Raw genomic sequence first — 27,150 nt, 5'->3', positions numbered from 1 at the left:
CACATTCCTCTGCAATCTAAACCCCTCCTCTGCCCCTGGCCCCCCGGGTCTGACTACCGCACAGTCCTCCTGGTCTACCTTCACAATGATCTCAACCTGCTTCACTTCTATCTGTTTCTAGTCTGCTTTCAGGGTGATCCTGAACTGCTGCACGGTCCTCCTGGTCTTCTTCACATGCTTCATGGTCTGCTTCACATTCCCGCTGGTCTGCTTCACCCTGATCCTGACCTGCTGCACATTCCTCCCAGTCACTTCATCACGATCCCAACCTGCTGCACGTTTCTCCCGGTCTTGAGTGGTGAAACAGGCTGGAGGAGCTAAATGGTCAATGCATGTTCCTGTGCTTTGATCAATGACCTGCTTGTGCGGTAGTTATGATTAAATTTTGTAAATATAGTGCACTTGCACATGGTGGCCATTGGGTGGTGCTTTAGAGCAAATGTTTGAGCTCCATCACCCAGCTACACCATCATCCTCTTCCACCTCGGTTTTGTGCTTTTGCTGACCATACTCAGCCGACTCCTTTCTCATTCCCAATATTTTTTTTCTTTTTTGCTAATGTTCCCGGGCTCCCATTTCATCCTTGTCCTGCGAGCCTCCAGGCACCTTTTCCTTTTCTGCCTATAATTTAACACAGATAGAAATAGTTTAACATTACCCTGTTAATTAAACTTATCTTCTGTCTGGTGAGCATAACAGATACTGCGCCTTGAAGGATAATTGAATATTTAGGGAAAATAATTATTCCATAAGATTCGGACATGATTTACAACACATTTTTAGCCACAACATAATGTGTTTGAACAGTATGGTAAATCACACATGTCTTTTCCTGCAGTGAAGTCAGGGATTGATTTCTTCCAAGTCTTGCCCAGAGAGTGTAATTTATGCCACTTCCATTTATATTTTGTTCCTTGGAAGAATTGTGCGACATCCATTTACTATCAATAACTTCAAATCTTAATTATCATTAACTGTACATGTTACAGGTATCCAGTAATTTCCCAAACCACAAACTGCTTCCCTTGCCACTAAATAACGTTATTAGAGACCTTTATTTCCAGGGACCTTTGGATGCAAACTGCGAGCTATGTTGAAAAGGGTCACAGACCTGACGCGCAATCTATGTTATTTTCTCTCCATAGATGCTGCCTGATTTGCTGAGTGGTTCTAGAATTTTCTGTTTCCTTTCTGGATTTCAAACACCTGCAGCCTATTTTGTGTTGTTGTTGAACTAAGAGCCTCTGTTTATAGAATAATTATTTTCCTCCTCGAAAATGGATTTTGTGACTAAAATTGTTAATTGCAGCCTGCTCAAAAGATTATAGAGCTTCGGTACTCCAAATAATTTAAGTAAAAAGTACTTTACACATAACCTTCCTAATGAACATGCATTAATTAACAGTGATGAAGTGACAACCTTAAATATTGACTTTTATAACTTCAAATATGGCATAATATAAATAATGAATTTCAGTATTCAATTTAAAAAGTTAAAACCCAACAGGGCCAATTTAAACAGAATCGAAGGACAATGTGCAGCGATACCACCTGAACATAAATAAATACAACTAAATAGTGCTGAATGGTGAAGTTGCAAGTGTTCAATATTTAAATGTGGCACTGCCACTGTGAGATCTGTGGTGCATCCTGTAATGTAAGATGACAGTGTACTGACAGTCCTGTTGATGTTCTTGTGATATAAACATTTTCAAACTTTTTGCTACTTTTAAGGTAGTTGTCAACACGTCTAACTTCATTTGGATGTGTACCCTCATGCGAAGGGGAACACAATTTTCATGGGATTGGGAGCATAATATCTCTAGAGGTGGCCTGCTCCCAATTAGTGGTTAGTGGGTGAGGGGGGAGGTGGTGATGAGGGACTGGGAGTGCAGACAGAACTGCAGGTGGGACAGCAGTGGAGTTGGCCACGTTCTGGCCCAATTTGGCAGTCGTGACTGCTGTCTCTGCATGGTCTTAAAAAATGTTAAAGAATCTTCATCTTCAAAGTGGCTTGAGCAAATGGAAAGTTGGGACTCAGGATAGGCTCGGGTAAGATTGGTTAGTAAAATTTTATTACTGCTCACTACTTTATTGTCTTGCATAACTGTGGAGGTCAGAAGGCAAGCTCTTAAAAAGCTCCCTAATGACATTGATCTGCCCAGTTGATAAGGTAGGCAACCCATCCTGCCCACCTATCCATCGTCAGAAAGTCGTCAGAATTGACAACAGAGGCAGAAGATCAGCAAGCAGACTACCAGCACCCGTGTCGCGTCTTTTCGTCCGACGTCACTTCGTCCAACGACACTTCGTCCACGTCTTTTGGTCCAACGTCTTTTTGTCCGCACGTCTTTTGGTCCAACGTCTTTTTGTCCAATTATCCAATTACAAATAAACTCCGTATAAAACCATTTCGGGATGGGCGAATTAAGAAAGAGAACGATAATATCTATCCTTTAACGAGGCTCATTAAAGGAAAGAGAACGATAATAACTATCCTTTAACGAGGCTCGTTAAAGGAAAGAGACCGGTAATAAAAATCCTTTATTACATATTATACCTTGCTATGTGCATTAGAGAAGATTTCTATTGACAAAAAGTCAAGTTACAAAAAGTCTTTGACAAAAAAAATCATCCGACAAAAAAACGTAACAAGTCACAAAAAGTCTTTGACGAAAAAAATCATCGGACAAAAAGACGTAGGACCAAAAGACGTGCGGACAAAAAGACGTTGGACCAAAAGACGTGGACGAAGTGTCGTTGGACGAAATGATGTCGGACGAAAAGACATAGCACCCCAGCACCATATTCTTTGCCATCGCGTCCCTTATCCAGCCCAATTTGGGATGGGAAAATCCGGCCTTTGTGCCCCCTACTGTCCAATAGCTAGTTAAACAGCAGTAGCTTAATCAATGTAACAGCTATTCGAAAGGTGTTTGTGACCCTTGCAGAATAGATTAATTATGGTTTCAAAAGCCATATTACAAAATATTGAAAAATGCACAAAACTGTGTAAGATGACCCACATACAGATAGAGTGAAGACACAAAAACACAAGAAGGGGAGAAGAGAGAATAAGAAAGAACTGAATTTAAACAGATGATAAGAGGAGGAAGTGAGAGACAACCAGAGGAGGGGAGAAAGGGAGGACAAGTGGAAAGAATTGTAACTGTTGCTGCCACACCGTGTCCCACCTTTGAAATTAATTTCCTTAAAATGGTTGATCTACCAATGGAGCTGTGACAGGTGCTGACAACTCAGCCAGGTCAAATAATTGAAGCCCAAGGTCCAATCTTAGGCTGATTTCCAGAGCACGCAGGCGATAAGTCAGTGTTTACGCGCCTGTGACCAATTTCTAGCCTAAGTAGATCAGCCTTCCACCCACATGCCCCTGCTTTCTTTTTGGTTTAGGGATATTATGCAGTGGAGAAACAGTTGGCGAATTGATGACGTTAGTGTTGTAGTTCACTGAAGATCAATTGGGTGCTCAGTTGGTGATTATCACGCCTTCCTCACAGAAATGTTACACATATGGAAAGCAGTAGGAAAAGCAGCAGGAGTGGCAGCTAGGAATCGTGGGGAGATTGATCAAAAGATAACATGATTTATGGAGCAAATGAAAAAAACTAGTGGAAAGACAGACAGGAAGTAAGTGAAAGGTAGACAAAGAGAAAGTTGTCATGCACAATAGAACTACAGAATGTTTACATTTTGATACATGGGACTTGTGAAACCTCAATGTGAAATATTGAGGTAAACCCTCAGTTGTGATGAGAACGATAAATAAGTTTGAAGAGCTTTGTTAGCACGACTAATTAAAAATTAGTTACAATGAGGGATGATTAACATCTTTGTAGTTTGTTCTGTCCATTTCTTTTTTAGATAGCTTTATTTAAACATGCTGCAGACACATCACAGATTTTATGGATGGCAAGTGAATCTTCACATGGCTGTCATTGATTTTGCTTTCACTGCACCATAACTTAGAGTGGTAGGGTGGTGAAGCCAATACTGCTGCTTTTACTGTCAGCTTGTCAAAAGCCACAGAAGAAATTATGCAACCTGCTTTTTATAGTTTTTGAAGTTACTCTTTTATTTTGTGTTTTTTTTCATTCTCCTATCTTGAAGGTGCTGACCCATGCTGAGATCTAGCTCCATCAGGGGTGTCAGCTCTTCAGAACTTAAGAACATAAGAAATATGCAGTAGGCCATTCAGCCCTCAATGACTGCTTTGCCAACAATAAGATCAGGCGTGATCTACCTCAACTCCATATTCTAGCATTATTCCCATATTCCTTCCATTGCTTGGTATCCAACAACCTATCAACCTCTGTCTTGTATGTACCAATGACAAAACATCCACAACTCTCTTGGTAGACGAATTCCAAAGACTCTCAACCCTTTGAGTGAATAAATTTCTCATCCCTAATAGAAACACAGAAAATAGGAGCAGGAGGAGGCCATTCAGCCCTTTGAGCCTGCTATACCATTCATTATGACCATGGCTGATTATGCAACTCAATAGCCTAATCCCGCTCCCCCCCCCATATCCTTTGATTCCCTTCACTCTAAGTGCTATATCTAACTGTATCTTGAAAACATGCAATGTTTTGGCCTCAACTACTTCCTGTGATACTAATCTAAATGGCTGACCCCTTATTCTGAAACTGTACCCTGCACCCCCCCCCCCCCCCCCCCCCCCCCCCATCCCTCCTCCCTCCTTTCTAGCTTCCTCAGCCAAAGAAAACATCCTCAGGAATCTACCCTGTCATCCTCCTTAGGAACTTATATCTTTCTATTAGACCATCTCTCATTCTTCTGAAATGTAGGGAATATAAGCTTAGCCCAGGGGTGGGCAAACTACGGCCCGCGGGCCGCATGCGGCCCGCCAAAGGTATTTCTGCGGCCCACCAAGTCATTAAAAATGTAAGAAATTTTTTTTTTTTTTTTTTTAATTTTTTTTTTAAAGGTTAATGGGTGGGGGGGCTGTTGGGTTACTTACTGGTATAGGGTGGATACGTTGACTTGAGTAGGGTGATCATTGCTTGGCACAACGTCGAGGGCCGAAGGGCCTGTTCTGTGCTGTACTGTTCTATGTTCTATATGAGGCGCCCAGAATCATAACAGGGTGACGTAATTATTTTACTTAATATACTATGCGGCCCTTTGTGAATTGTGAATTTCTGAATGCGGCCCTTGCACGGAAAAGTTTGCCCACCCCTGGCTTAGCCTATTCAATAATTTCTCAAAAGACAGTCACTTCACCCCAGAAATCAGTCAGCCAACCTCTGCTGCACTCCCTCTAAGGTAATATATCCTTCCTTAAGTAATTATAGAATCCCTACAGTGCAGAAGGAGGCCATTCAGCCCATCAAGTCTGCACTGACCCCCCGATAGGGCACCCTACCTCGGCCAAATCCCCCGCCCTATCCCCGTAACTCTACCTAATCTTTGGACACTAAGGGGCAATTTAGCATGGTCAATCCACTGAACCAGCACATCTTTGGACAGAGGGGGGAAACCAAACCAGAGCAGCTGGAGGACACCCACGCAAACCCGGGCAATCCCGCACAAAGGAGACCAAAACTGTACCGCTATTCCAGATGTGTCTCACCAAAACCCTACCTAATTATAGTATGACATCTTTACTCTTCCACCAATACCTTTGCAATAAAGGTTAATATACCATTTGTCTTCCTAATTTATCGCTGTACCTGCTATGTTATGTGATTTCTGCACAGGGACATCCAAGTCCCTCTAGATATCAATATTTTCCAGCTCCCATTATTTAAAAATAATCTTTTTTTTCTACCAATGTGGATAATTTCACAATTCCTCATGTTATAGGGCAGCACGGTGGCCTAGTGGTTAGCACAACCGCCTCACGGCGCTGAGGTCCCAGGTTCGATCCCGGCTCTGGGTCACTGTCCGTGTGGAGTTTGCACATTCTCCCCGTGTCTGCGTGGGTTTCGCCCCCACAACCCAAAAATGTGCAGAGTAGGTGGATTGGCCACGCTAAATTCCCCCTTAATTGGAAAAAATAATTGGGTAATCTAAATTTAAAAAAAAAAAAAAAAAAAATTCCTCATGTTATATTCCATCTGCCTAGTTCTTACCCACTCGCTTAACCTGCCAATACTTTTACAGCCTCTCATCCATGGTTGACTTTTTCACTTTTGTATCATCAGCAAACATGGATGTAATACACCTAGTTCTCTCATAAGTCATTGATATAGATTGTAAATTGCTGAACCCTAAAACACAGATCTTCATTCTATCCAGTAGCTACATCACGCTAATCTGAAAATTACCCATTTGTGCCTCTTTTTTTACTACTAGACTTGACTATTTCAATGCACTCCAGATGATCAATCACATCCTATCCACCATGAATGTGAAGTCATCCAAAACTCAGTTGCACGTGTCTTAATTTGCAGTATGTTCCTTATCATCCCTGTGCTCGCTGACTTACATCCACTCCTGATAAAGGAACATTCTGATTTTAAAACTCTCATCTTTGTTTTCAGATCCCTCCATGGACTTGCCCCTCTCTATCATCTCCTCCAGCCCCACACCCTCTGTGATATCTGCGCCCCTCCAATTCTGGTCTCTGGCTTATTGCCAATTACAATTACTCCACTGCCAGTGGCTGTGTCTTAATTTGCTGAAGCCCCAAGCTACACTCCTCCAACCCTCCACTTCACTCTCCTCCTTTCAAACAGTTTTTAAGACCTACTTCCTTGACCAAGTTTATGGTTATCTGTCCTAATATCTCCTCTAAGTGGATCAGTGTCATACTTGGTTTTAGAATGCTGTGAAGCACCTTGGGACATTTAATTAAATTAAAGATGCTGTAAAAATAGAAGCCATTGTTGTTATTTCTGATTACTTTCTGTTTTCTGTCTGTTAACAAATCTCCAATCCAAACTAATATATTACCCCAATTCCCTCAACCTTAATTTAGTGGAATAACCTCTTAGGTGGAATATTATGAAGACAAAAGAGTGGGAAATGTAGCGTGCCAGGTGACTTAATTAGGCAGGATGTGAAATTTTGATTTCCCACTGGCAGTTTGAGATGCAACGATTAAGTTTATGGCATGTTGAAAATTATGCTGGCCTGTGGTGGGTTCCTACTTGTAACACCTTGAGTTTTCAATTAATTTCCACCTTCAAAATACAGTCAGTGACGTACACGAATCGCCTGATATCCGGTTCCCAATTGTTTAAAGGTGGTGTGCGCCAGTGGGCTTTGTGGAGTTGGGACTAAGATAAGCAGGTTTCCATGTAGAACTCTAACACAAGGTGGTGGGTGGTGAAAGGTTGGTGTTCAGATACACGGAGTGCGGAGAAGAAAAGAAAAGTTGGACAGAAGGTGGTGTTTGGGTGCAGGGACGTACGGAGCAGGGTAAGACCCAGTATCCTGAGTGTAGTGGTCCTGAATGGGTAAAGGAGCGAGTGAAAGGTGGATGAATGGCCTAAAGGGCTAAGTATTGAATGTAACACACAGCATTTTCTGTGGCTTGCTGAAAACACATGTTCAACTGCAAATATTGTACATTGAAATAGAAGAAAGGTCAGTTTAGGTGGGTGGAGTTCATGTTGCACACAATTTGCCATCTAAAGGGATTCCCTAATAGTTAGTTAAATGCAGTGGAACCATGGATGAGCATGCTCCCACATGGATGTCTGCCCTTCCGACACAGTGTACTTATTGCCGTAGCCATGGGTCTCATTCATCCAATTTTCCTGCAACCTTGGGAGCGGGAAGAGAGAATGTGAAGGAGGAGCGCTCTTGCTGTCCAGAAACAGAGGTCTCAAGACCAACAGCAGGCAGCACCAGAGAAAGAGTTGGTCAAGACGCAGACGTCCAGGGAAGGCATTGATAATGACGGTGCTGGTGTGTCAATGCATCCAGAAGACAAGAACAAACATTCTTCAGATGTTACCGAGGCAATGCCAGCGATATCTTAGGAAGTTCCAGTAAATAGTCACTGGGATATGCTGGATTGTTTATCACGATGGGCAACCACGTGGACTTGGTAGCTTTCAAGGTTAAATCGGCCCCCAGTTTCTAAGCCAGCGATGGCTTTCAGCGTGCAATGGATGACATATGTTACATCTCAAAAACTTCCACACGTTGGTGCATAAAGAAGATGACTGATGCCCTATTTAGACAAACCAGTGATTTTATCCACTTTACCTCCAATGGAGTCAGCCACCCTGCAAGGTCAGCCATTTTTGGTGTCATCACTGGGTTTCCTCGTGTGCAACGTGTCATCAACTGCACTCATGTGGCCATAAAATCTTCCTGTGAACAATTAGTTACATTTAGAAATCACTCCATGAACATACAATTGTTGTGTGACCATATGAGAATAATGGTCTGTGTTTGTTTCCCAGAGAGCTGTCACGACACATACATCTTGCACAAATCCTGGCAAAGACAAGTGCTACAATCAAACTCGAGTGTCCACTAGAACCATCATCAAGCACATCATTGGGCTTCTTAAATGCACTTCTGCTGCCTTGACCAGGAAGGGCTCTGCAATACGTATCTCAGAACAGTGGTAATCTGCTGTGCACAACTTGTCACTGAAACCAAGACACATGTTGCAAGGGGAAGAGCATGAGGAACATTAACCCTCGTCAGGTGATTAGGATTTGTTTGAGCATGAGGAGGAATCCATAAATCCAGATGAGCCTTCCCTGGATGCCAGAGCCATGGAGTGATGCGCAATGGGTGCCAGGGTCAACCAAACCTACACAAGACCTGCACAGCAATAACACATCTGCATGACCATCGCTCCATCATCTGACCTCCACCACCTTCCTGGAGTGTAGAACGATCCCTGCCATCCTCCCTTGCTGAGTTACCTCGAAACCTGTTTCCTCTAGCACCTATAACAGTATGTGCAGCAGATATTTGTAAGACATACTTGCTAATAAGTGCTGCTACCAAGGATATTTTAGGAACATGTGTACATCATGTAACAACCTGCCTTGCCTAAAGTAGCATTGCTTTCAATACAAATATACCTGTCACATTTATACCCCTGAGATTGAACGGGGCCAATACATCTCAAGTGTATAGATGGTGTTTCAGCTGTGTCTGCATTTAAAGCCGTGCTCCACAAAATGATCACCACAGATGTAGCAATTCATATAAATATTTCTTCACTGTCGCTGGGTCAAAATCCTAGAAATCCCTCCCTAACAGCACTATAAGTGTACTTACACTACATGGACTGCAGAGGTTCAAGAAGGTAGCTCATCACCGCCTTCTCAAGGGCTATTGGTGCGAGGCAATAACATTGCTGGCCTAACCCACATCCTATCAAAGAATATGTTTAAAAATGCATTATAAGCAGCAAAGCTCTTTCAGGGATCATGAATGTGTCCCTATTTCCTTTCCAGTCATCCCACTGTGGGAAATATGGGATTTGTTATGAGTTACTTCTGATACTATGACGTGCCACCGCAAATTTTAATAATCGCGAATTGCAGAAAATTAGTTATGTTGGGCATCTATTTCCAAGTGCAAACTGTATGGAAAAATCAGAATATCACCTTTGTGCTCATAATTTTTAAGTTTTCTTTTCCTCCTGCCAGCTCTAGGTGCTACCCTAACATCATCAGCTAAGGTCGATACAGTTTGCTCCATGTCATGCCCCTTTGCCTTGGATGACTGTGGCAAGTGTACTCTGGAAAAATGGGACCTCGAGTACTCCAGACTGCTGAGCGTGTCCTGCACTAGTGTAACTGTGTTCCCATGGCGTCGCCTGCTGGAGCTGTTGGGGTCAATGGTGGAGGGGATGAGGAAATGCTGCCAACCTTGAGGGTGTTCTGAGAGGAAGGCCCCAGGGAAGCTGGCACTCACTCTTCATCTGTGTGTACGATACCACTGTGCTGTCTCCCTTAGGTAATGGGGATCCTGGAGGAAGGTCCAGGTACCTTGTCCCCCTCTCGCCTAGCCACTGCTACACTGAGCCCAGTGCGAGGGCGATGAAATGCAGGTCAGAGTGCATATGAATTGAATGCTCATCCTGGCTCCCCATGGTAATCGCCATCCCTTCCAGAATCAAATTAGAGATTGTCACAGATTAAGTACCCTGTGTGATCATTTTCCACCACCAGGTGGTTGCTTCATCCTCCTTATGCTGGCCCGTCTAGCCTTCCCATTGCCATGGATCTCACTTCCTCCTCTCCAGCAATCACCATTGCCTCTTTCTCAGCTGGTATGAGGAGTCTTAAGGTCAGCCACACCTCCTTCAATCCATCTCCTGCCTGTCTGCTTGTCTTGTATGACAAAATGCAGAAACAGTGGCATGTCATGTCACACCTAACCCCCCTTGTTTGCAGGCATCCCGATTATACATATCATCCTATTTTTCAATTGTGGCATCCAAGTGCCCGCAAATGGTAAATTTCCAGTCACTTTGTCCTCAATTGCCATGTGGCACTAAGGCAGAACATGCATTCAGTCTTCTGACATAGCTGCCAACTCACACTTGAGAGCCTCTTGTTGAAGAGGCTCTCTGCTTTGACAAAGAGTTATCGGACTTCAAACGTTAGCTCTTTTCTCTCCCGACAGATGCTGCCAGACCTGCTGAGATTATCCAGCATTTTCTCTTTCGCCTCTTGTTGAAGATGTGACACGGGCTTGCACCCATGCAGGTTATTCACCATTTCCTGCATTGGACCTAGGTTTTCAGGGTTGTTTACTGCTACCATGTCTTCTTGGTCTGGCGGAGGGCCTTGTATCATCTTCAGGGAAGACCACCTCCGGTCTTTCCCTAACAGCCTGGAGGAAAACCTGCAGGGAGGCATCCATGGGTCCAGTCTGTTTTGGTGGTCAGACGTTGCTACGATGTTTATACTATTATCAACTAGTGGTGGAACATCCTGCAGAAAGATGGGCAGCAGGGTAGCATGGTGGTTAGCATAAATGCTTCACAGCTCCAGGGTCCCAGGTTCGATTCCCGGTGGGTCACTGTCTGTGTGGAGTCTGCACGTCCTCCCCCTGTGTGCGTGGGTTTCCTCCGGGTGCTCCGGTTTCCTCCCACAGTCCAAAGATGTGCGGGTTAGGTGGATTGGCCATGCTAAATTGCCCGTAGTGTCCTAATAAAAGTAAGGTTAAGGGGGGGGGGGTTGTTGGGTTGTGGGTATAGGGTGGATACGTGGGTTTGAGTAGGGTGATCATGGCTCGGCACAACATTGAGGGCCGAAGGGCCTGTTCTGTGCTGTACTGTTCTATGTTCTATGTTCTATGGCCTCCCTGTTTGAACAGGAGACTGTTTATAGATCACATGTAGATGCAGAATTGTTTCCTGACAGTGTGTTTGGCCAATGAAAGGCTTCCCCGATGCTAAATCACATGTGCTTGCATGCAAGCCACTGGCATTTAGAATTTTCATTATAACCATTGGGAAAAGGCAATAAGAGAATGGCAGTCCGATCTGGTTACGACATTGGGAGTGACATGCTGGTGACAAGATCCTGACCCTTTATGGTAATTTGCTTAGCTGACCATATTGGAATTTAGTCATTTAGCATTGACAGATTATATACACACATGGAGCATCAAAATTATACTGATCCTCTCCTCAGCTACGGTACGCAAATGTTTTCTTTCTAGCAAGGGCGACCATCAGAAGCAGCCGCACCTGCTGATTCACATTTCCTTAACCCATGCTGAGGCAAATTCTAGCAGTGGACGTTAGCAGCAGTGAAATCTGATTTTGGTGGCAGTGCAAATCAGTCACTAGCAAACCACAGCCTGTTTTTACTCCATGCTAATTTTCTTTCTACTGTAGTAGGCTGTAAAATAGGCTGTGATTTACTTTGGAACGCTGTCAATATAGTTTTTAGAATGCTAGAACATTTCTTGGCACATGCTCAAGAATCAAACTTTCTGATCTGCATATAGCATCACAGACGGCCTTTTGCCCACTAAGCTGTCAGGAAGCTCTGATTTTCCATGGTTACGACAATGCATCTGAAACATGCACCATTCGCATTTGCAAAAGTAGATGGGGTAATAATATTGCAGGTAGACCTGGATCACCCTGCCCTATAGCTGCTGTCGAGAATAAGAAGGATTTTTAAATTTGCAAAACCACTTGGCTGTGTTCCAAATATAGGTGGATGGGATTGTTTTCTCTTACACCATCGATGTGTGCAACAATCATCTTCACTCAAGTCGCAATTACCAACAGGATAATTTATTGCCGATGGAGTCACATCACCAATTGAGGAGTTCACAGAAGCAGTAGGGTGAAACACAGTAAACACTCTTCCTTCCTAAGGGTTGCATTCTATCCTCTGTCTGTATGCTGCTGCTTCAGCTACATGGCCCATTAGGTCAGGACACCAATTTAATTTCAGAACCTACATCACATTTAAGGGAGTATCATTAGTGATATGACATAAAAAATTCAAATTACTAAATGTAACAATATTCTTTTACCATCTAGATCACAGGATTCTTAAAAAAAAACACTAAAACTAAATGAACCTTTGTATTATGATTTTCTAATCTTCTTTATAAGTATAATAATCCTGCATTTGAGTATGACTCATGATCTGAATAATTGTCTGACATCATTTGAACTGAATTTTCTGAACCTGGCTCCTGTCCTGACTCACTCTCCAATTAAGGTAGCAGTAGGACAGAAGAAAATACATGGGGATTTTGCTTCTACACCATCACTGCCGTCTGCCAGCCATAATTTCAGCCAGTGTTGCTGTTTCTATTCCCAAGCTGTTTCAAAGTGAACATTATAAAAGTAGAAAATAATATCTCAAGGATGGGATGAAACATTCAGGGCTAAAGTGCCTCAAAATTCAGTCTCGCCTCACTAAAGTGCCTTCTGGCATGGTGACCGAGAAATCTTCAAAGATGTCAGGTCACAAGCTGTAATGTTCAATATGTTATTCTTATGCTACATATTCTGAGATTGTCTTAGTTGCCCTCATAGCTGAATCAATACGCTTTGTTTATCTACTGTAAAGTGTTTTGGGATATCATGAGGTTGTAAATAGAGCTACGGAAAAAAACAAGCCATTTTTTTTGGATTTGTCACCTGCAATGCAAACTTTGAAAGCACCATTGGGAAGCACCGTGTTAACTCTGCCTCAGTGCAAAATTTTATATTTTAAACACTTACATTTATTTTGCATCATTACATGCATATTTAAGATTAGCAAGTGTAGCGGACTTGATGCCAGCTATAATAATGATAATAACTGCAGGGACCAAGGGGCTTAAAATGCTTGGCAATGGTGGAGATAAGTGACTTTTTTCTGTAGCTGGAGCTCCATTAGCAGTAAAACTCAAATAAAAAGCAAAATACATCAAACATCAGTTTTAAAATTTGCTACTGGTCTGACTAATTTGCATCCTATTGGATGGTTACAGCTAAGCTGTTTTGGAGTAAAGATAACCATGCTCCTCGCTGGGACCATCCTCAAAATGTGAATTAGGTTTTTCAATGTAATGTTGCATTTGATATCATTTAAGAGGTTATCTATCATAATTTCATGAATGGTAACAATAGGAGCGTAGCAAGAGACACCGTTTTATAATTGGGTGTGTCATGGAAGCATTAGTAAAGGTAGACCTGATTCAAAAATATTTTTCTGACCTTTTCAACAGAGTTCACACAGGTGCCACTACATTGACTTTCTTCTTAGTGACACCAGTGCAGAGGATTGGTAAATATCCACTACTTTTAAAAACTATACTGGAAAATACACCGCAATCTGATGAAGGCTACACTGCACTAGAGAAAGCTACTGTGACAATGCAAGAAGTAAACCATAATATCAATGAATTCAAGAGACTAAAGGAAGTAGGTAAGAATGTTTTTTAAAATTTTTCCAAGATGTTTATTTCTCTTCTGAAATTGGCTTCATCTCCATTTACTCTTATTATAGTTAGAGCAAAGATATACATGGATATTTTAATTTATACCATTGCCACTGTTGTTTGCCATCTTATATCATAGAATCCCTACAGTGCAGAAGGAGGACATTTGGTCCATCAAGTCTGCACCAACCCTCTGAAGGAGCACTCCACCCAAGCCCACTCCCCTGCCCTATCCCAATAACCCCTTCACCTGACCGACTCATCTTTGGACACTAAAGGGCAATTTATCATGGCCAATCCACCTAACTTGGACTGTGGGAGGAAGCAGAGTACCTGGAGGAAACCCAGGCAGACATGGGGAGAATGTGCAAACTCACATAGTTCCATGGTGCTGAGGCAGCAGTGCTAACCACTGTGCCACGTGCCACCTTGTGGTCTAGGGAGAGGCAGCTTTACATAATTATTATGTTTACATAGTTCCTTTAGCATGGTAAAATATCTCAAATAACTTCACAAAGAATGATTTATATACAGGAACTGGGAGAGAGGTTAGGGGGGTGTCTGAGTTGTTAAAAAGGTTAGCTTTGAGAAGGCTTTTGGAAGTGGGGACAGTTGTAGCCAAGCAGATGGGATTAGAAGATGAATTCCAAGTGCAGCACCCATAAACGTTTAAAGATCTTGTACTGAGTCACCATTGACCAGAAACTTAACTGGACAAATTACATAAATAATGTGGGGATAAGAGCAAATCAAAGGCTAGTAACCCTGCGGCAAGTAACTCACTTCTTGACTCGCCAAAGCCTGTGAACAAAAAACAAAGAAAATGACAGCACAGGAACAGGCCCTTCGGCCCTCCCAGCCTCCGCCGATCCAGATCCTTTATCTAAACCTGTCTCCTATTTTCCAAGGTCTACTTCCCTCTGTTCCCACCCGTTCATATACCTGTCCAGATGCATCTTAAATGATGCTATCGTGCCCGCCTCTACCACCTCCGTTGGTAAAGCGTTCCAGGCACCCACCACCCTCTGCGTAAAAACCTTTCCACGCACATCTCCCTTAAACTTTCCCCCTCTCACCTTGAAATCGTGACCCCTTGTAACTGACACCCCCACTCTTGGAAAAAGCTTGTTGCTATCCACCCTGTCCATACCTCTCATAATTTTGTAGACCTCAATCAGGTCCCCCCTCAACCTCCGTCTTTCCAACTAAAACAATCCTAATCTACTCAACCTTTCTTCATAGCTAGCACGCTCCATACCAGGCAACATCCTGGTGAACCTCCTCTGCACCCTCTCCAAAGCATCCACACCCTTCTGGTAATGTGGCGACCAGAACTGCACGCAGTATTCCAAATGTGGCCGAACCAAAGTCCTATACAACTTTAACATGACCTGCCAACTCTTAAGAACATAATAAGAACTAGGAGCGGGAGTAGGCCATCTAGCCCCTCGAGCCTGCTCCGCCATTCAATGAGATCATGGCTGATCTTTTGTGGACTCAGCTCCACTTTCCGGCCAGAACACCATAACCCTTAATCCCTTTATTCTTCAAAAAACTATCTATCTTTACCTTAAAAACATGTAATGAAGGAGCCTCAACTGCTTCCCTGGGCAAGGAATTCCATTGATTCACAGCCCTTTGGGTGAAGAGGTTCCTCCTAAACTCAGTCCTAAATCTACTTCCCCTTATTTTGAGGCTATGTCCCCTAGTTCTGCTTTCACCCGCCAGTGGAAACAACCTGCCCGCATCTATCCTATCTATTCCCTTCATAATTTTATATGTTTCTATAAGATCCCCCCTCATCCTTCTAAATTCCAACGAGTACAGTCCCAGTCTACTCAACCTCTCCTCATAATCTAACCCCTTCAGCTCTGGGATTAACCTAGTGAATTTCCTCTGCACACCCTCCAGTGCCAGTATGTCCTTTCTCAAGTAAGGAGACCAAAACTGAACACAATACTCCAGGTGTGGCCTCACTAACACCTTATACAATTGCAATATAACCTCCCTAGTCTTAAACTCCATCCCTCTAGCAATGAAGGACAAAATTCCATTTGCCTTCTTAATCACCTGTTGCACCTGTAAACCAACTTTCTGTGACTCATGCACTAGCACACCCAGGTCTCTCTGCACAGCGGCATGCTTTAATATTTTATCGTTTAAATAATAATCCCGTTTGCTGTTATTCCTACCAAAATGGATAACCTCACATTTGTCAACATTGTATTCCATCTGCCAGACCCTAGCCCATTCACTTAACCTATCCAAATCCCTCTGCAGACTTCCAGTATCCTCTGCACTTTTCGCTTTACCACTCATCTTAGTGTCATCTGCAAACGTGGACACATTGCCCTTGGTCCCCAACTCCAAATCATCTATGTAAATTGTGAACAATTGTGGGCCCAACACGGATCCCTGAGGGAAACCACTAGCTACTGATTGCCAACCAGAGAAACACCCATTAATCCCCACTCTTTGCTTTCTATTAATTAACCAATCCTCTATCCATGCTACTACTTTACCCTTAATGCCATGTATCTTTATCTTATGCAGCAACCTTTTGTGTGGCACCTTGTCAAAGGCTTTCTGGAAATCCAGATATACCTCATCCATCGGCTCCCCGTTATCTACTGCACTGGTAATGTCCTCAAAAAATTCCACTAAATGAGTTAGGCACTACCTGCCCTTTATGAACCCATGTTGCGTATGCCCAATGGGACAATTTCTATCCAAATGCCTCGCTATTTCTTCCTTGATGATAGATTCCAGCATCTTCCATACTACCGAAGTTAAGCTCACTGGCCTATAATTTCCTGCTTTCTGCCTACCTCCTTTTTTAAACAATTGTGTCACGTTTGCTAATTTCCAATCCACCGGGACCACCTCAGAGTCTAGTGAATTTTGGTAAATCATCATTAGTGCATCTGCAATTTCCCTAGCCATTCCTTTTAGCACTCTGGGATGCATTCCATCAGGGCCAGGAGACTTGTCTATCTTTAGCCCCATTAGCTTGCCCATCACTACCTCCTTAGTGATAACAATCCTCTCAAGGTCCTCACCTGCCATAGCCTAATTTCTATCAATCGCTGGCATTTTATTTGTGCCTTCCACTGTGAAGACCGACCCAAAAAACCTGTTCAGTTCCTCAGCCCCTCTTGTACTCAATACCCCTTCCGATGAAGGCAAGCATGCTGTATGCCTTCTTGACCACTCTATCCACCTGTGTTGCCACCTTCAGGGTACAATGGACCTGAACTCCCAGCCCTCCAATCTATCTATATTTTGTTGTATTCTCTGACAGTCCTCCTCGCTATCTGCAACTCCACCAATCTTAGTATCATCTGCAAACTTGCTAATCAGACCACCTATACCTTCCTCCAGGTCATTTATGTAGATCACAAACAACAGTTGTCCGAGCACGGATCCCTGTGGAACACCACTAGTTACGCTTCTCTATTTTGAGACACTCCCTTCCACCACTACTCTCTGTCTGCTGTTGCCCAGCCAGTTTTTTATCCATCTAGCTAGTACTTCCTGAGCCCCATACGACTTAACTTTTTCCATCAGCCTGCCATGGGAAACCTTATCAAACGCCTTACTAAAGTCCATGTATATGACATCTACAGCCCTTCCCTCATCAATTAACTTTGTCACTTCCTCAAAGAATTCTATTAGGTTTGTAAGACATGACCTTCCCTGCACAAAACCATGCTGTCTATCACTGATAAGTCTATTTTCTTCCAGATGTGAATAGATCCTATCCCTCAGTATCTTCTCCAACAGTTTGCCTACCACTGATGTCAAGCTCACAGGTCAATAATTCCATGGATTATCCCTGCTACCCTTCTTAAACAAAGGGACAACATTAGCAATTCTCCAGTCCTCCGGGACCTCACCCGTGCTCAAGGATGCTGCAAAGATATCGACCCTCGCTTCCCTCAGTAACCTGGGATAGATTCCATCCGGTCCTGGGGACTTGTCCACCTTAATGTCTTTTAGAATACCCAAAACTTCCCCCTTCCGTATGACAACTTGACCTAGAGTATTTAAACATCCATCCCTAGCCTCAACATCCGTCTTGTCCCTCTCCTTTGTGAATACCAATGCAAAGTACTCATTAAGAATCTCACCCATTTCCTCTGAGTTCACGCTTTGATTGGGCCAATCCTTTCTCTAGTTACCCTCTTGCTCCTTGCATACGAATAAAAGGCTTTGGGATTTTCCTTAACCCTGTTAGCCAAAGATATTTCATGAAGCCTTTTAGCCCTCTTTATTGCGTGTTTGAGATTCGTCCTACTTTCCCGATATTCCTCCAAAGCTTCATCAGTTTTGAGTTGCCTCGATCCTATGTATGCTTCCTTTTTCATCTTAGCTAGTCTCACAATTTCACCCGTCATCCATGTTTCCCTAATCTTGCCATTTCTATCTTTCATTTTCACAGGAACATGTCTGTCCTGCACTCTAATCAACCTTTCCTTAAAAGACTCCCACATTTCAAATGTGGATTTACCCTTAAACAGCTGCTCCCAATCCACATTCCCTAGTTCCTGCCAAATTTTGTTATACTCTGCCTTTCCCCAATTTAGTACTCTTCCTTTCGGACCACTCTTGTCCTTGTCCATGAGTATTCTAAAACTTACGGAATTGTGATCGCTATTCCCAAAGTAATCACCGACTGAAACATCAACCACCTGGCCGGGATCATTCCCCAATACCAGGTCCAGTATGGCCCCTTCCCGAGTTGGACAATTTGCATACTGCTCGAAAAAACTCTCCTGGATGCTCCTTACAAACTCTGCTCCACCTACGCCTCCAACACTACACGAATCCCATTCAATGTTGGGGAAGTTAAAATCTCCCATCACAACCACCCTATTGTTCCTACATTTTTATATAATCTGTCTGCATATTTGTACCTCTACTTCATGTTCGCTTTTGGGAGGCCTGTAGTAAAATCCCAACAATGTTACTGCACCCTTCCTATTTCTCAGCTCCACCCATATTGCCTCAGTGCTCGAATCCTCCATCGTGCCCTCCTTAATCACAGCTGTGATATCATCTCTGACGAGCAATGCACTCCTCCACCCCTTCTACCTCCCTCTCCATCCCTCCTGAAGCATCTATACCCTGGGATATTCAGTTGCCAGTCCTGCCCTTCCCTCAACCAAGTCTCTGTAATACCAATAACATCATATTCCCAGGTACTGATCCAAGCCCTAAGTTCATCTGCCTTACCTGCTACACTTCTCGCATTAAAACAAATGCACCTCAGACCACCTGTCCCTTTGCGTTCATCATCTCTTCCCTGTCTACTCTTCCCCGAGTCACAATGAGTTTATTATCTAGTACCTTACTGGCTTTAGTTGCTGCCTCTTTACTGACCTCTAACTTCCTAATCTGGTTCCAATCCCCCGCCACATTAGTTTAAAACCTCCCCAACAGTGTTAGCAAAAGCACCCCCTAGGACATTGGTTCCAGTCCTGCCCAGGTGTAGACCATCCGGTTTGTAATGGTCCCACCACCCCCAGAACCGGTTCCAATGTCCCAAAAATCTGAACCCCTCCCTCCTGCACCATCTCTCAAGCCACGTATTCATTCTGACTATTCTTGAATTTCTACTCTGACTGTCCCGTGGCACTGGTAGCAATCCTGAGATTACTACGTTTGAGGTCCTACTTTTTAACTTATCTCCTAACTCCCAAAATTCTGATTGTAGGACCTCATCCCGTTTTCTACCTATATCATTGGTGCCTATATGCACCACGACAACTGGCTGTTTACCCTCCCCCTTCAGTATGTCCTGCAGACGATCGGAGACATCCCTGACCCGAGCACCCGGGAGGCAACATACCATTCGGGAGTCTCGTTTTCGACCACAGAAACGCCTGTCTGCTCCCCTTACAATTGAATCCCCTATGACTATAGCCCTGCCAGTCTTTTTCCAGCCCTTCTGTGCAGCAGAGCCAGTCACGGTGCCATGAGCCTGGCTACTACTGCCTTCCCCTGGTGGGCCATCTCCTCCAACAGTATCCAAAACAGTATACCTGTTTTGGAGGGAGATGACCGCAGGGGACACCTGCACTGCCTTCCTGCTCTTTCTCTGCCTTTTGCTCACCCATTCCCTGTCTCCATCACCAGTTCTAATCTGCGGTGTGACCAACTCACTAAACGTGCTATCCACGACCTCCTCAGCATCGCGGATGTTCCAAAGTGAATCCATCCGCAGCTCCAGAGCCGTCATGTGCACCATCTACGAGGCACAAGTCGGGAGTGTGATGGAATATTCCTAACATGCCTGGGTCATTGCATCTTCAACAACACCCAAGAAGCTTTCCAACAGGGCAAAGCAGTTCATTTGATTGGCACCCCAACTGCCACCTTAAATATTCACACGCTGCGTACCATGGCAGCATTTTTCACCATCTACAAGATGCCCTGCAGCAACTCACAAAAGCTCCTTCAACAGCACCTTCCAAACCTACAATCTCCAACACGAAGGAAAATAGATGCATGGAACATCTCCGCCTCTCCTTCCAGGTACCATGCACTAAGAGGGCTTTGGGATTGGTCCATAATTATGCTTGCAAAGTACTGCAGTGATTTGCCATTGCCTTCTGCAGTATGGCTGACCAGGCTCTGCCGTCAGGCAAAGGGAACACCACCACATGAAATCCCCTTCTAAGTCACACAACATCCTGTCTTGGAACTGTATCATTGTTTGTTTATTATTGCTGGGTCAAAAACCTGGAACTCCCTCGATAACAATGCTCTGGATGTTCCTATACCACATGGACTGTGGTAGATCATCCTAGAATGTGAAGATAACCCCGAGATTCTATTCCCTACTGCAAATCCCAAACATTCTTCTTAAACCACTTTCCTTTGCTCCCTCCAAACTCACAAAGAACAAAGAAAAGTACAGCACAGGAACAGGCCCTTTGGCCCTCCAAGCCTGCGCCGACCATGCTGCCCGTCTAAACTAAAATCTTCCACAATTCCGGGGTCCATATCCCTCTATTCCCATCCTATTCATGTATTTGTCGAGATGCCCCTGAAACGTCACTATCGTCCCTGCTTCCACCACCCCCTCCGGCAGCAAGTTCCAGGCACCCACTACACACTGTGTAAAAAAACTTGCCTCGTACATCTCCTCTAAACCTTGCCCCTCGCACCTTAAACCTATGCCCCCTAGTAATTGACCCCTCTACTCTGGGAAAAAGTCTCTGACTATCCACTCTGTCTATGCCCCTCATAATTTTGTAGACCTTTATGAGGTCGCCCCTCAATCTCCTTCGTTCCAGCGAGAACCTCCAACAGCATATGTGAGGAGCTCATGGATCTCTTCATCACAAAGATTCAGACAATCTAATTAGATGTTTCTGCCTTGTCCATCCCTTTCACTAGCTCACTTGGCCAAACTTCCTTTCATGCCAGCCTTTGTCCTTGCCTCGGACCCACATCTTTCTCTAGTTTGTCTCCTTTCTTCCCATGCCCTGTCCAAACTCGCCTATTCCATGAAACCCACCTTGTGTTTAACTGAACCTATGCCCACTAAATTGCACAGTAAGAAGTCTTACAACACCAGGTTAAAATCCAACATGTTTGTTTCAAACACTAGCTTTCGGAGCACTGCTCCTTCCTCAGTTGAGGAAGGCTCACCTCATGGCTACCATTGACACCACTAAATTGCAGATCACTCAACTTCCTTCTTGAATCTTTCTTTTCAGGTGTTTCCCTCTTCTATAAATTTTCTTCTATCGCCCCTCTCAAAAAAAACAAAGCTTCATCCTACCATCCTTTGCAAACCACTGTTCCATTTTTTAAAATTCCAAATAAGGGGCAATTTATCATGGCCAATTCACCTACCCTGTACATCGTTTTGGGTGTTACACCCACGCTGACACAGGGAGAATGTGCAAACTCCACACGGACAGTGACCCAGGGCCGGGATCGAACCCGGGTCCTTGGCACCGTGAGACAGAAATGCTAACCACTGTGCCACCGTGCTACCCCTTGATTTAGGACTCTGGAACCCATGTGAAACAATATTTATTTTCTCTGTGGTCTTTGTACTGCATAGCCTTCTGAATTGTGAACAATCTTTTAAGATTTTGCCCATTTATCAATGACTCTTTTAATTCTATAGTTCTGTCTACACTATTACTATGCAACCAATCTTTGTGTTGTTGAAAAACTTGGATATACAGCTCTCTACTGTTTCTTTAAATAATTAATAAATATGGTGAATAGTTGAAGCCACTGGACAATTCCTTGCGGAACACCACTCGTCACTTCCTTCCAAGTACAGTGCATACCCATTATCTCTACTCTTTGTATTCTGCCATCTAATCAATCTCCAGGTCAACAATTTACTTTCAGTTTCTTAAGACTTAATTTTATCTAACCACCTCTTGTGTGGAACCTTATCAAATGCCTTCTCAAGTGGTGGAACAAGACCATAGAGAGTTCTGAAAACAAGTGTGACAATTTGAAATCACTGAGATGAAAATGGGTAGGGATCAGGAAAAAGAAAGGCAATATGTAATGGCAGCACGCGCAAAAAACAATTGTAGGTGGATTTTTGCTGGAGTAATGCAACAATGGGTTGTAGAGAAGCCAGCTTGAATGAATTTAAAAGGAAGTGGTGGAGAATTGGGTGAAGTAATGCACAACAATGATAAACTTTTGAATCTTAAAGAGACAGGGAAGAACTGGGACAAAGGCTAAAGAGGAGAGAAAGGAAGCAATCAAGATGGGCCCTTTGAGGTCAGGTATTAAGAAAATTTTGTAGATGGTGGGAGCAACATTTGAGAAAAGTAAGAGGCTGCTTGGGTTTGGATTGGTTTTGATTTATTGTCACGTGGACCGAGGTGCAGTGAAAAGTATTATTCTGCGTGCAGTCGAAACAGATTGTTCCATACGTGGAAAAATATAGGATATACATAAATTCTTATCGCAAACATGGGATTAAGGAGTAATAATTAGGTGGTTAGGTTCAGGATTGGGGGAGATAGAGGGAACAAGTAAGGGAAAAGCTGCACATAACATTTGTGGATGTGTAAGAATGTCACATTTGAACTTTAAAGACCTGGCACATGTGGCACATGCTATGGTGCTAATATTTTATATTTCTCCAATCCCAACAGCAATGAAATACAGCAGACAAGAAAATCTTTCAATAAGAGATACAATTAGCAGAATAAACAAGCATTCCATTGCAAAGAAAGCATCCAGACTCAGCCAAGTTTTTAAACATGAAACTGGAATCCTTCCAAAAGTAAGTTCTTTGGCCAGAAGTTTATTGCCTACATAAAAACAGTAGCAAGTTTACATTTCATTTAACAAGTAAAATTATATTGTTGTCTATTAGCAATATTGCAATTACTGTGAATAAGCAGCAAATCCAGAGTCAACCTAAACCGAAATGAATTGGACTTATTCAGATGGTTCATAATGCTATGAATCTGACCCAGTTTGCCATCTCTAGATTTCAGATTTTTAGTCGACCTAAGAAACAAAAGTGACATATGTGTAGTGGGATGAACATCAGATTCAGCAAATGATAATATGGTTCAATCAATCTAAACGTCTAAAACTGAGTCAGAAGTGACCATAAAAGCCACAGGATCCGATCTACTTGCCGTGCCGCGCTTGAACGGGAGCACAGCTCGGCCAGTAGATGCTGAGTGAAGCCTCCCGTAGGCTTCCCAGCAGCACTATGCCTCATGGGATCTACCCAGGTCCTGCGAGGTGTCAGGATCAGGAACCCGCCCACCATGCTCACCTAAGTAGGCCTTAAATCTACTAGGCCTACTTACCGGCATCAACCGGCCTCCCGGCATCTAACAGCCTCCCCAGGGAGTCCTCAGCCAGGTGACGTTCAGTACTGGTCCACACAAACGTGGACCAGGCAGAATGGCACCTGGGGGTCTCCAAGGCCATCGGATGTCTGTGAGTGGCCAGGGATAGAGCTGGGAGTCCCCCTGGACAACCCCCCTGCCCCCTGAAACATTGGCACCTTAGCATTTGCACCCTGGCACTCCCAAGGTGCCCGGGATGAGGGAGTGTTGGAGAGAGTGGGGCGGCACCATCGGGGAGTGGGGCACTGTTGGACACCTGTGACACATTAAAAACCCTTGACCACAAACAGTATGATGCCTCTGTCAATTTCTTCCGCAATGCGGCCCGATCTCCGAACCCTTGCCCATCTCTCCTTCCCCATCGCAGTCACCCACCTTCTGGCTGTGGACATGTCCCCGGATCTGTGCCCCATCCCCTGGGTGTTCGGATGTTGGCTGCTGCGTGTGTGGTGTTGCCTCCCGCAGTGTTCAAGCACACTGTCCAGGCATCAAGGTGTGATTGGGATGCTAGGCAATGGCACCCACATGCTACATAGCTCTCCCACCCACGGGAATCCACTTGGGTTGTGTAAAGTGCTTACTTAACCACCATTGCCAATTCCCTATTAGCAATAGCCTTTAGCCGTACAGCCAGAGGCCTAGGTAATCAGTGAGGGTTATGGGTGGTTGGTGGGGCAGATGGGCAGGGGCTAGGGTTTCCCCAGAATGGGTACATATGATCCAGAGGTTAGCATGGTGGTGCCATTCATGATTGCATCTCTCAGCGCCTCCTCCCCTCTCCCTCACCCCACCTTTGCATGGCCGCCCACCCCAAGGGAGGGTACCCACCCCTGCCGAGCGCTGGGATGGCAAGCCCAGCTCTCATGAGTCTGGAAAACACCCCTTGTCAGAGTCCCTCACTCTGCCCATGCAGCCTGGCATTTCACAGGATCCCACCCAGAGACCTCAGAGTCAACCCTGTCTGTGTGGAGTCTGCACGTCCTCCCCCTGTGTGCGTGGGTTTCCTCCGGGTGCTCCGGTTTCCTCCCACAGTCCAAAGATGTGCGGGTTAGGTGGATTGGCCATGCTAAATTGCCCGTAGTGTCCTAATAAAAGTAAGGTTAAGGGGGGGTTGTTGGGTTACGGGTATAGGGTGGATACGTGGGCTTGAGTAGGGTGATCATGGCTCGGCACAACATTGAGGGCCGAAGGGCCTGTTCTGTGCTGTACTGTTCTATGTTCTATGTTCTATGTTCTAACCCCTGGGCTGACCCTGTGGATTCTCATGCTCACACCTACTTCTCAGCTGCCACTCTGGAAGTGCAATCCCTGAGCGGTAATATCGCCACAAGCCCAGCCAGGTCACAGAAAGAAATGCATGTAGACCAGCCGCCAGATCCATGTAAACCTCGAGGCTGACAGCCATGAAGGGGTGCAAATAAGATGCCTTCGAGCGTCCTCACCCCCCGAGATGCCGAGACCAAACCACCCACCCGGCATTGAGTTGCACTTATCTGGGTCTCCCGTGTCCTCTTTGGTGCCTCCACTGCAATTGGCACCCCGGGGAGTGATGTCAACCTGAGCTCTCACCTCCAATATCCCCTTTGGAGTTGAGGTCACCAGTTGTCCTTTTATTGAGCTGTTGTAAATGGCGCGGGTGTGACGTCGCACCAGCGATTCAGTAAGGCTGAGAAGTCCCGGCCGGAGGATTTGCAAATAAGATGCTAATGTCTGTAAATAAGATTCCTGACCTTCTGTGGTGGGATTCCCATTACACCACCAGTGAGTGGCCTGGAAAATCAGAAACCACAATGCCGGCAAGAATCGCGTTTCCCAGTACGCGCGGTATTTGGCACCTGCGTCACATTTCTCTCTGACAGCTAACTCCGGCTGATGATCGTCCCCTTTGTTTCCAATATTAGTTTAATAATCCACTGGTCCAGTAGTGGTGGTAGGAACGGGAATATATAGCTGACTGGCAATGTGCGTGAATATGAGTATGTATCTGTTAACGTAGGGGAGGGTCATCCCCTGTTTGGCAACAAATATTTAAAATTATATCTCCTTAAATCTAACGTCTGAGTGCTCAACTTCACTACCTTTCAGTTTAGATTTGGTTAGGAACTGGAGCAAATAGCATTCCAAAATACATTCTCAATATGGAATGATACAAAGCCTCAATCCAAAAGTGTGAAAATGGCAGCATTGCAAGAAAAAGCACAGATAAGACAAATATACGCATTTTTTATAATCAGTTGGCTCAATTAAGCCCTCCTCTGTCAATTTACTGTTGAGTTAGTTGACCCATTAAGATTTGAGACCAGCCTTTGATGGTTGTGATTTTGTGTTGTCTTCTTATATTCTTATTACAGTCATGATTCTCAACTGTAGAACAACATATTTAATTACGGTTTTTGAATTTTTGTTGGTAGCAATGAATAGAATGATATTTGATTCTTAGCAGCAGGTTTCTTAGTCAAGTGAACCCTGCTGCATGTGATAATTGATTCATGCTAAACATGCTCAACATAACATCATGAATTATCTATGCACCAAACAAATAACTTTACCTTCATGAATCTTGAAAGCATTCATGTTACTCAGCTGAAACTGAACTGGCACTTTTCTGTGTTACCCCACCTTCCTTTGAGGCAGAGAAGAAACAATGAATTGCACGAGTCAAAGTGACGGACGAGGAAGGTCACTTTCAAGATCATTGTGATAAAGCACTCATGCTTAACACTGAGTGCTAACTTGGACCAATTTCAATAAAGTTGGCATCTGATTTCCTGCCTGGTATATCTTGTCACTATTTAATGTCTGGAGATTCTCTTGGAGTGTAGCCTGTATTGTTATGGGCTATTAACATACTTCCACAGATTTCCCTTTGTGATGACACTAGAGTACATTTTACAGCCCTCGTTCTAAAATGTTGGGACCAGAGCTTAATATTCGCTAGTTTCCGACTGGGCCACGTTAACACAGTTTTATTATGAATGCAAGTTACTAGCTCATGTCTGGCCTGGGTCTGGAAGTAGCCCCTCTGTCCCCTCTTTATCAAACCCTATCAGCATAATCTTCTATTCTTTTTTCCCATCATGCCCTTAACTTCACCTCTGCTTAACTACACCATGCAACTTCCATATAGTTACCGATCTCTGGATAAATAGTTTCCTCCTGACTTTACTTTTGCATTTATTCGTGACCATCTTATATTTATCACTCCCTAGTTTTAGTCTCCCTCACAAGTAGAAACATCTCCTCTATGTCTACCCTATCAAGCCCTTTCATATAAGACCTCCATTAGGGTTCAAACTCAGCCTTGCCTTTTCCAGGAAAAAGAGCTCCTTTCTTCCTAGTCTTTCCTTCTAATTCTGGCATCACCATTGCAATTTTTTCCCCACCTTCTTTAATGCCTCTATGTCCTTTATGTAATATGTAA

The 27,150-nt window shown here is 44.0% G+C and overlaps 1 protein-coding gene across 1 annotated transcript in view; it reads left to right on the top strand.

The window, feature by feature from the left end:
- Positions 1 to 27,150, top strand: part of arhgef37 (Rho guanine nucleotide exchange factor (GEF) 37) — a 140,801-nt gene that overhangs the window by 54,782 nt on the left and 58,869 nt on the right. Inside the window, 2 exon segments of the mRNA XM_038795576.1 lie at positions 13,657 to 13,856; positions 23,016 to 23,146. Of these exon segments, the coding sequence (XP_038651504.1) occupies positions 13,657 to 13,856; positions 23,016 to 23,146 (331 nt within the window).

Source organism: Scyliorhinus canicula, chromosome 4 (genome assembly GCF_902713615.1).
Source record: "Scyliorhinus canicula chromosome 4, sScyCan1.1, whole genome shotgun sequence".
Taxonomy (NCBI): domain Eukaryota; kingdom Metazoa; phylum Chordata; class Chondrichthyes; order Carcharhiniformes; family Scyliorhinidae; genus Scyliorhinus; species Scyliorhinus canicula.
The sequence above is the reverse complement of the archived record's forward strand: the minus strand, read 5'-3'. Positions and strand labels throughout refer to the sequence as shown.